General features: G+C 33.7%; 1 protein-coding gene across 1 annotated transcript in view; it reads right to left on the bottom strand.

The window, feature by feature from the left end:
• Positions 1–5,398: 5,398 nt before the first annotated feature.
• LOC148947679 (insulin-like growth factor 2.L) overlaps positions 5,399–12,067 on the bottom strand; it is a 30,564-nt gene continuing 23,895 nt past the window's right edge. The window contains exon 4 of the mRNA XM_089095981.1: positions 5,399–5,496. Coding sequence (XP_088952107.1) covers positions 5,407–5,496 — 90 coding nt within the window. The 3' untranslated portion in view covers positions 5,399–5,406. The remainder of the gene's footprint in view (positions 5,497–12,067) is intronic.

The raw sequence follows: 12,067 nt of genomic DNA, 5'->3' as shown, positions 1-12,067 counted from the left end.
CAATTTTATCCAACATATCCGACAAAGGATGGTGATAAAGCATTTATTCGCTCTGATAGTTATATTTTGTCAATTTTATTCAACATATTCGACAAGGAATGCCGATAAAGTATTTATTCACACTCTGACACTTAGATTTTGTTAATTTTATCCAATGCATCTGGCGAAGGATGTTGATAAAAAAAATTATTCACTCTAACACTTAAATTTTGTCAATTTTATCCTAAGTATCCGAGATAAGGATGTTGATATAGAATTTAATCACTCTCATACTGAGATTTTGTTAATTTTATCTGACATATCCGATAAAGGATGTTTTTAAAGCATTTATTCACTCTGATATTTAGATTTTGTCAAATTTTATTCGATGTATCTGACAAAGGATGTTGATAAATAAAATTTATTCACTCCAACACTTAGATTTTGTCAATTTTATCCCATGTATTCGAGAAAGGAATGTTGATATAGAATTTAATCAATCTAATACTTAGATTTTGTCAGTTTTATCCGATATAGCCGACAAATGATGTTGATAATGCATTTAAAGGATGTGGATAAAGCATTTAGTCACTCTGATACTTAGATTTTGTCAACTTTATCCCATAAATTCGAGAAAGGGATGTTGATATGGAATTTAATCACTCTGATGCTTAGATTTTGTCAATTTTATCCGATATATCCGATAAAGGATGTTGATAAAGTATTCATTCACTCTGATATTTAGATTTTGTCAATTATATTCGTTGTATCTGACAAAAGATGTTGATATAGAATTTAATCACTCTGATGCTTAGATTTTATCCTTGAGATCCAACAAAGGATGCTGATAAAGCATTTAATCACTCTGATACTTAGATTTTGTCAATTATATTTGATGTATTTGACAAAAGATATTGATAAAAAAAATTTATTCACTTTGACACTTAGCTTTTGTCAATTTTATCCAGCATATCCGACAAAGGATGCTGATATAGAATTTAATCAATCTGATATTTAGATTTTATCAATTTTATCTGATATACCCGACAAAGAATGTTGATAATGAATTTATTCACTCTGGTACTTAGATTTTGTCAATTTTATCTGATATACCCGACAAATGATGCTGAAAATGAATTAATTCACTCTTTTACTTAGATTTTGTCAATTTTATCCGACATATCCGACAAATCATGTTAATAAAAGATTTATTCAATCTGATACTTAGATTTTGTCAATATTATCCGATGCATCTGACAGATGATGTTGATAACAAAAAATTATTCACTCTAACACTTAGATTTTGTCACTTTTCTCCAACATAACCGACAAAGGATGCTGATAAAGAATTTATTCACTCTCACACTTAGATCTTGCCAATTTTATCCAACATATCCGACAATGGATGCTGATAACGCATTTATTCACTCGGATATTTAGATTTTGTCAAGTTGATCCAACATATCCGACAAAGGATGGTGATAATGCATTCATTGGCTCTGATACTTAGATTTTGTCAACTTTATTCAACATATCCGACAAAGGATGCCGATAAAGTATTTATTCACACTCTGACACTTAGATTTTGTTAATTTTATCCAATGTATCTGGCAACGGATGTTGATAAAAAAAAATTATTCACTCTAACACTTAGATTTTGTCAATTTTATCCTATGTATCCGGGATGAGGATTTTGGTATAGAATTTAATCACTCTGATACTAAGATTTTGTCAATTTTATCTGACATATTCGATACAGAATGTTGTTAAAGCATTTATTCACCCTGATATTTAGATTTTGTTAAATTTTATTCGATGTATCTGACAAAGGATGTTGATAAAAAAAAATTATTTACTCCAACACTTAGATTTTTCAATTTTATCCCATGTATTCGAGAAAGGGATGTTGATATAGAATTTAATCAATCTAATACTTAGATTTTGTCAGTTTTATCCGATATAGCCGACAAATGATGTTGATAATGCATTTAAAGGATGTTGATAAAGCATTTATTCACTCTGATTTAGTCAAAGGATGGTGATATAGGTGATTTTGTCAATTATGTTTGATGTATCTGACAAAAGGTGTTAATAAAAAAATTTATTCACTCTGACATTTAGATTTTGTCAATTTTATCCAACATATCCGACAAAGGATGGTGATATAGAATTTAATCACTCTGATACTTAGATTTTGTCAACTATATTCGTTGTATCTGACATAAGATGTCAACAGATTGTCAATTTTATCCCACATATTCGAGAAATGGTTTTGATATAGAATTTAATCAATTTGATACTTAGATTCTTTCAGTTTTTTCAAATATATCCAACGAACGATACTGATATTACATTTATTCACTCTGATGCTTGGATTTTGTAAATTTTTTCCAACATATCTGAGAAAGGGATTTTGACATAGAGTTTTGTCACTCTGAAATGTAATTTTTAATCAATCTTCCACCTAACCTTTGTTTGCGCTATCTACTATACCGAATAGATAATGCCAATCAAGTATTTATTCACTCAGAAATCTACGTTTGCTCAGTTTTGTTCCATGTGTCTGACAAAGTATGTTGATGGAAGTGGATTCAATTGATAAAGAATGTTAATAAAGAATCTGTTCAATTTTTTTTACTATTTCCTGAATTAAATTTCTGAATTGTTTATCCAGGAAGTGAATTGAAGAAAGAGTTTGTTACTTACTTACTTACAATTATTTAATAATGATATATCCAACATCTGATGTTAATAATGAATTTATTCATTCTGATACCTAGATTTTGTCAATGTTGTCCCATGTGACTGATAATAGATGTATTCAAATTCCTTTTCTTACATCTTCGATGTTTTAATAGACATTCTAAACGTTTAATATGCTAGCTTACTCAAAAAATAATGAACACATAACAATGTAATGCATAATATATTTTTTATGAAATAATGCTATGTAGAATATTAATACAAAAATATATTATGATACATTATTAATAACAATGATCAACTTTGGACATTTTGAATCTGTTCCATAAAATAGTTCACCATGTTCTCTCTTGATATTGTAGTTGTCTTCTCTTAGTTCGTAATCAGTAGAATCATCATTATTTCATTTTGAGTCATACACAATTTTTACTGGTGTGTCACCGACAGGCTCAATATGCTTTTCGTCTTTGGCATTATTTGGTTCATTGACTGATTCATCAATGGCAGTAACGTTTCCTGGTACTTTGTTTTTCACCGATTCATCTTTATATTCCATGGTGATATTTTCTGCTAATGCTTTTTTTATTTTTCTGGCAATTTCAGTGTCTATTATCACATTATTTTTACACATGTAATAGTTTCGGCACGTAGACAAGATATGGTTTATGATATTAGTAGATGAGTAGGCCTTTCTTTTTTTTATCTTCCGTTGAATGCTAATACCCGAAAGCTGACGATAGGATGTATCAGTAGGTAATGTGTTACCTGCAACAGTAGCAAGGATTTGTCCTCTATTATCAACGATTATTTTTATGTTGACATTGTCCTTGAGCGTCTCAATCTCGCATATCCACCAGAAAAAGACTTTAATTGTTTTGGTACTCCAAAGAAATTTGTTTCCTTACTGTCAAGACAATGCATACATACATCTCAATAGTGCAACTATTTGTACTTTTTTCATAGCTTAGATACTTTTCCTTGTCAGCTCTCAATTCTACAATAGCAGTGTCATGTGAACACACTTTATTAAAATGCTCCATCTTCACTTTTTTTTAAAGATATGACTTATGTGTTTATCGTTCCACTGCGTACAAAAATACTGATTTAATACATGCAATAAACTAGATAGTGTCGATAACCCGCCATAAAGTACCAGTGGGAAACCCGCAAAATGTCTCTGAGCAAGCATAGAGTACAATTGTCAGAGCCGTAAGCATATTTTATGTCATTTTAAGATACGTAAAAAAAAACTGAATAATTTCGAAGTTAAAAAAAAAAAATTTAGTCCAATAAAAAAAATGCTACTAAAAACATTATTTTTCTAATATTAAAGGTCATGACTAACATGTCTATACCATTCTCATTTTGAGTTTGGAAAATATTAAATGTGATTTTTTTTTGTTTTAAGTATGTTTCATCTCATTCAAAGTTATTAAATAAAAAGCTGAAAAAAATATATCATGTAAAAAAAAATAATTAAAAAAAGTTAAAAAACAAACTTAAAAAAAAAATAAAAAAAATGGGGGGAGGGGGCCAAAAAGTTGGTTGGGAGGGGGTGCCCTAGTCTTGACTAAAGGCAATTGTCCAATATTCAGTTTAACCCTTTTTTCTCCACCTTCTTACGATCCAATTCGCAAATGCTATCTAGCTCTATTTTTCCCTATTATTCAATTAATATCCTTCGTATAGTCCAATTCGCAAATACTATACCCTTTTTTGCAATTAGAGTTAGTTTTAGCAGCGACCCATTCCTAAAAAACTGGTCTTGACTAAAGGCAATTTTCCAATAATTAGTTTAACCCTTTTTTCTCCACCTTCATACGATCAAATTCGCAAATGCTATCTAGCTCTGGTTTTTACCCTATTATTCAATTAATGTCGTTCGTATAGTCCAATTCGCAAATGCTATACCCTTTTTCTCTCTACCTTCATACGATCCAATTCACAAATGCTATCTAGCGACACATTTCTAACAAACTAGTCTTGACTAAAGGCAATTGTCCCAAAAATTAGAAACCAGTCTGATAGCACATACTTCAAAGAAATGGAACAGTGGATGATACATGGGTGATAGACAGCTTTTCCTACAAAATTATTCCTAAATAAATAATTGGACAATTTCTAGTTTTTAGTTTAAAAAAAAACACGTTATGATAAAAGTGTCTTAAAAACCCTTCTGCTTGCATTTTACAATCCCAACTTTACTTTCAAAACATGTTTGATCAATTTATAGGTATATAAAATAAAATGTTTGGTCGCTTTTTGCAATGTGCTCGTCAAACTGCACTGTATATTCTTGTGTATTTCCTTGTGCAATTCAGACCTTATACATGGATACTACTGTTGTTTCCCCCTTTTTTCGAAAATCAGGCAAATTTTCCCAGGCCTTTAATCGGTAACACTAAACTTAATGAAATTAATATATGGAATCAGCATAAGCCGATTCTATTGATACGTCTATTGGTGTTAAAATTCCGTTTTTTTACAGTTTTGATTACTATTGAGCGGCGTCGGTCCTTCCTTAGAGTTCGTTACCACGAACCGTTCGATAATAGTTTGCTACGGTATCGGAAAAATCTTTAGAAACATCATCAATAAAATGTGGGTCTAATATGTGGATGGTTACAAAATAAAGATGGTTACGTGCTTAGATCGTAGCGAGTGATTTTAATTAGCTAAAACAATATTTATTTCTCCTAATTTTATTTTTATAAAAGGAACTGTCTATGGGTAACTTGGATACACTAAAAAATTGTGCATAATAACTTGAGGCTCATCTTTTTCTTCGTCTTCTTCCTCATCATCAGCACTGGTCTGAAAAATTAATTCAGAGTCAGTTTTAAACATCGATTTAGATATTATACACATTTGAATATTTTTGCATTAGAATGTATAAGCGAAAAATTTTACCGACAGTATTTTGATACCTAAAGCTATAGAAAAATTACCATCTATTTCAGATGGTCAAGATCAAAGCAAGTGGGAGACTTATTAGACCTGGATCTTCGGCGATGTAACATGGAAAGACAAAGATTAAAAACTGCTTGCACGACTAACAATGCAGCGTCCGACAATCTTATCGAAAAATGGAAAATTTCGAGGAAGATTTGAGGGATGGCATAATTTCAGTGTTACAGGATTAAAACCCACATTTCTTTGTAAGTGGTAATTAGTAGTAGTAAAATTACTTTCGAAAATTATTTTATTTTAACATCCAGACTTGTAACCTTGAGAAAACTCGTAGCCCTATTGGTGAAAGAGTGCTACTTTCCTTATACACCCCTTCATTTTATAGTATCCAAAAAGACAAGTATATAGCAACGTAGGGCAGTTTAAAACAGGTTAAAAATGACCCGACGCTAGATAGACCTCATGGTTTCCTTTTCAAAATTAACGCCAGTTTCTGCTCTTATGAGTTTCCCATGAAGTGTTGCCTAGGGCGTCTCATTCCAAGCTTGGGCACTATCTCAGACTTATTTTCTTTCAGCCCATTTCTTCCTGCATTATTGACATGGAAGTTTTCATGCATAAAATCTGCGATATTATCAAAACCTGGGCATTACCCTACCCCCTTCATTACATAAGTTTGAAAGATTTCTATATTGGATAAACTGAAAATTTAAACCTTAAAGAGCCTTTTTTTGCGTTCCAACACAGCTCTCACCTTATATCTACTCTTATCAACTATGACCTGCTGCTTGTAGGAAATACTGTAGAACCAGTAAAAGGAAGATAATCCAATTGAATTGAAAATCAAGTATTTTGCAGTAGGCATCAAGACATGGCTAATTATAGAAAAAAGACAAGACAGATAGTCCGAGTAATTGAGAGGCAAAAATGTTTAAATGGCACGGGTAAATGGTGGGAGTAAGTATTACTCTCTTATTGGACAAATTCTTGTGTTAGTTTTTGGAAAGGCACACCTGCCTAGAGTCAGATAGGTTGACCAAGAATATAAAACTGACATAGGACCATTAGATTGCCTGAAATGAGAGGCAAACAAGGCACACCCGCCTACGGTCTTAGGAAGGTTGCTAAGAATTTCGAATTGACACAGCACCATTAATTTGCTTGGAATAACAGGCAAACAATCGTTTTAAGCCATCTTCATCTTTCAAATAGTACCTATGCATTGCCTAGGCTCAGCCCCGCATTCTGAGCCAATTTTAATTTTTCAAATTTTTTCAAATTTTTGGGTCACTTGAGCGAGACTCTGGCTGGGTGGGAGCCCCCAAATATTGTTGCAAATTCCTCACTCAATTTAGTAGTTGTTCACGGATGTCCACCGTCACTAATCACTTTCCAAAATAGTACCTATTCAATGCCTCAGCTCAGTCGAGCATTCTGAACAAATTTCAATAGTTCTTTTTGCTGCACAAAATGAATTGAAACATTTTGATCAACTCCAAAAATCTATTATATTTTTTATATATCCGAAATTTACCTTTTTTTTCTTAATTTTGTAGAAAACAAAGACTAATTTCTTTGTTTTCTGGGGTATTTTTTACGCAGGCTAAACATAAACATCAATAAACTGTGAATTAGGGTATTCCATTGTTATAAATATTACCCCAAAGAAGAGACGCAAGGGTTATGGGAATTAAGGGGGTAAGGAGGGCTATGATGAGCCAGAAGCATTTGCCCTAAAACATTTTTGGAACACTCCACCTTTTAGTAAAATCTGATAAGCCCCTCTTCTTGCTTCTACAGAGAAAATCAGATGCCCTTCCTCCCCCCCCCCCTCTTCATCGTAAGAACCTTGAGACTCTCCCTACACCGTTCTTTGGGATCTGCATAAATTCCTGAAAGGTTCATTCCCCTAATTTAAAAGCCAAGCAAATCAACAATAAGAGAAATAAAAGTCATAAAAATTATGCTGCTATCTGTCCTTGATTGAGAAGACAAAGGTTAATTATTAGAAGAGCAAAGAAAAATATTGCCTGTAAATTTCCACGAGTTTGGAGTAAGATTATATTGCTGCTATCTGTCCTTGATTGAGAAGACAAAGGTTAATTATTAGAAGAGCAAAGAAAAATATTGCCTGTAAATTTCCACGAGTTTGGAGTAAGATTATATTTAATTGTATTATAAGCAAGAAGCAGTTCCCAAGAACAGATATAAGTGAATATTTGTGCTGGTGAGATTAGTAAGATAAACATTAGTGAGATGTGAGATTTTTCCCTTTTGTAAGTAGAGATGACCCTAAAGCTCCGGACGGCGCTCCTTATTTGGGCATAGAACCACGTGGTTTATGGTTTTCTCAGTGAGAATTGTTTGTCCAGGTATAATGACATTGGGGTGATTTACATAATCGGTGGGGAAATTATTGATTCACGAAGGGGGAATTAAGAAACATTATGGTTTCTTTGAACTTTAGGCGAACCTAACCTGAGAACTTTATTTACATAATCGGCGGGGGAATTATTGATTCACGATGGGGGAATTAAGAAACATTATGGATTCTTTAATCTCTAGGCCTGAGGGATTTATTTATTATTGTTGTTTTATGTCTTTAGGCGAACCTAACCTGAGAAATTGATTTACATAATCGGCGGGGGAATTATTGATTCACGAAGGGGAATTAAGAAACAAACATGGCTTCCTTGATCTTTAGGCTAACCTAACCTGAGAAATTTATTTACATAATCGCTAGGGGAATATATTGATTCACGAAGGGGGAATTAAGAAACATTATGGCTTTCTTTAATCTTCGGTCTGAGGGATAAACGTTCTTTAGGTCAGAGAGAAAAATTAATATTCTATTTTTAAATAGGGCTTCATTGATCTTTACTGTCAGGAATTAGAAATGACATCACTTGTTATCTTGGAATTATGTGGGAGTCTAAAGAGATATAAATTCTATTTTTAAATACGGCTTCACTGAGCTTTAAGTCGGAGAGATAAATTGATATTCTAACGAAACCTTAATAGTGTAGCTAGGAACATTTATGAGATAAAGAGATTAACGTAGGAAAGGGTTTCCTAGAAATTTGAAATGTGAAAGCACAGAGATGCCAAAAACAAAAGGAACACGCTGAGATTACGATTAGGGATTGTTTGGGCGAAACCGTTTTAGGTAATTATTTCAGCGAAACAGTTAGAGACATTTAAAAGATGATTCTAGAAAAGGTTTTAGAAGAGGTTTTGAGTGTGGTCGTCATAATACACAAGTTCCATTTGCAGGGTGTTGTGAGGTCCCCTAACACAACCCCAAAGAGTCCTCATACCCCCCCCCGACCCCGAAGGGTTCTCATACCCCACCCCAACCCCGAAGGAAGCCCCCGGTCCCCAAAGGTTCCCCGGGCTCCCACCCGGCTCCTCAGATCCCCAAGGGTCCCCCAGACCCCCAAAGGACCCCCCAGGCCCCTAAAGCGTCCTGCCTTTTACCCCACCAATTTACTTTACAGCTTTTTGGATACATCAACACCAAGAAATACCTTTCAAAAGGCATTTCAGAGCAAGTTCCTTTCTTAATGTCCCTTCTAAACCCATTTTCCAACTTGAAGTACCCATCCTTTTCACCCGAAACTTTACTTTACAGCTTTTGGATACCTCAACACCAAGAAATACTTTTCAAAAGACACTTCAGAGCAAGTCCCTTTCTTAATGACCCTTCTAAACCCATTTTACAAGTTGAAGCATCCTTCCTTTTCACCCACAACTTTACTTTACAGCTTTTTGGATATCTCAACACCAAGAAATACCCCTCAAAAGACATTTCAGAGCAACATCTTTTCTTAATGTCCCTTCTAAACCCATTTTCCAACTTGAAGTACCCATCCTTTTCACCCACAACTTTACTTTACAGCTTTTTGGATATCTCAACACCAAGCAATACTTTTCAAAGGGCATTTCAGAGCAAGTTCTTTTCTTAATGTCCCTCCTAAACCAATTTTATAAGTTGAAGCATCCGTTCTTTTCGCTCACAATTTTACTTTACAGCTTTTTGGATGCCTCAACACCAAGAAATACCATTCAAAAGACATTTCAGAGCAACTTCGTTTCTTAATGTCCCTTCTAAATCTATTTTCTAACTTGAAGTACCTATCCTTTTCACCCACAACTCTACTTCACAACTTTTTGGATACCTCAACACCAAGCAATACTGTTCAAAAGGAATTTCAGAGCAAGCTCCTTTCTTAAAGTCCCTCCTATACCCTTTTTACAAGTTGAAGCATCCATCCTTTTCACCCACATATTTACTTTACAAGTTTTTGGTTCTTTTGAATGCGCCAATACCATGCAATACTTTTCAAAGACATTTCAGAACAAGTTCTTTTCATAATGTCCATCCTAAACCCATTTTGCAAGTTGAAGTACCCATCCTTTTCATCCGAAACTTTATTTTACTGCATTTTGAATGCTCCAATATCAAGCAACACTTTTCAAAGACATTTCAGAGCAACGTATTTTCTTAATATCCCTTCTAGATCCATTTTACAAATTGAAGTAACCATCTTTTTTACACAAAACTTTACTTTACAGCTTTTTGGATACCTCAACATCATGTAATACTTTTCAAAGGACATTTCAGAACAAGTTCTTTACGTAATTCCCTTCCTAAACCATTTTTACAAGTTGAAGCATCCATCCTTTTCACCCACAACTTTACTTTACAGCTTTTTGGATACCTCAACACCAAGAAATACCTTTCAAAAGACATTTCAGAGCAAGTTCCTTTGTTAACGTCCCTTCTAAACCCATTTTCCAAGTTGAAGCATCCATCCTTTTCACCCACAACTATACTTTACAGCTTTTTTGATACCTCATCACCAAGCAATACTTTTCAAAAGACATTTCAGAGCAAGTTACTTTCTTAATGTCCCTTCTAAACCCATTTTCCAACTTGAAACATCCATTCTTTTCACCCACAACTTTACTTTACAGCTTTTTGGATACCTCAACACGAAGAAATACTTTTCAAAAGACATTTCAGAGCAATTTCCTTTCTTAATATTCCTTCTAAGCCTATTTTCCAACTTGAAGCATCCTTCCGTTTCACCCACAACTTTACTTTACAGCTTTTTTGGATACCTCAACACCAAGAAATACCTTTCAAAAGGCATTCCAGAGCAAGTTCCTTTCTTAATGTCCCTTCTAAACCCATTTTCCAACTTGAAGTACCAATCTTTTTCACCCACAACTTTACTTTACAGCTTTTTGAATGCTCCAACACCAATAAATACCTTTCAAATGGCATTTCAGAGCACCTTATTTTCTTAATGTCACTTCTAAACCCATTTTCCAACTTGAAGTCCCCCTCCTTTCCACTCACAACTTTACTTTACAACTTTCTGGATATATCAACATCAAGCAAAACTTTTAAAAGGGCAATTCACAACCATATATTTTCATAATGTCCCTCCTAAAACCATTTTACAAGTTGAAGTACCCATCCTTTTCACCCACAACTTTACTTTACAGCTTTTTGGATACCTCAACACCAAGAACTACCTTTCAAAAGGCATTTCCGAGCAACATCTATTCTTAATGTCCCTTCTAAACCCATTTTCCAACTTGAAGTACCCAACTTTTTCACCCAGAACTTTACTTTACAGCTTTTTGAATGCTCACAATACCAAGCAATACTTTTCAAAAGGCATTTCACAGCAAGTTCTTTTCTTAATGTCCCTCCTAAACCAATTTTATATGTTGAAGCATCCAGTCTTTTCACTCACAACTTTACTTTACAGCTTTTTGGATGCCTCAAAACCAAGAAATACCATTCAAAAGATATTTCAGAGCAACTTCTTTTCTTAATGTCCCTTCTAAATCCATTTTCCAATTTGAAGAACCCATCCTTTTCACCCACAACTTTACTTCAAAACTTTTCGGATGCCTCAACACCATGCAATACTTTTCAAAGGGAATTTCAGAGCAACTTTCTTTCTTAATGTCCTTCCTAAACCCATTTTACAAGTTGAAGCATCCATCCTTTTCACCCACAATTTTACTTTACTGCTTTTTGGTTCTTTTGAATGCGACAATACCATGCATTACTTCTCAAAGACATTTCAGAACAAGTTCTTTTCATAATCTCAATCCTAAACCCATTTTACAAGTTGAAGTACCCATCCTTTTCATCCAAAACTTTACTTTACAGCTTTTTGAATGCTCAAACATCAAGCAATACTTTTCAAAGACATTTCAGAACAAGTTCTTTTCTTAGTGACCGTCCTAAACCCATTTTACAAATTGAAGTACCCATCCTTTTCACCCACAACTTTACTTTACAGCTTTTTGAATGCTCCAACACCAAGCAATACTTTTCAAAGGGCATTTCAGAACAATTTCTTTTCTTAATGTCTTCCTAAACCCATTTTACAAGTTTAAGTACCCATCCTTTACAGCCAACACCAAGAAATACTTTTCAAAAGGCATTTCA

Source organism: Artemia sp. Qi Xiang Cuo, chromosome 10 (genome assembly GCF_049724085.1).
Source record: "Artemia sp. Qi Xiang Cuo chromosome 10, ASM4972408v1, whole genome shotgun sequence".
NCBI classification, from domain to species: Eukaryota; Metazoa; Arthropoda; class Branchiopoda; order Anostraca; family Artemiidae; genus Artemia; species Artemia sp. Qi Xiang Cuo.
This window is presented reverse-complemented; position numbering and strand designations above follow the sequence as displayed.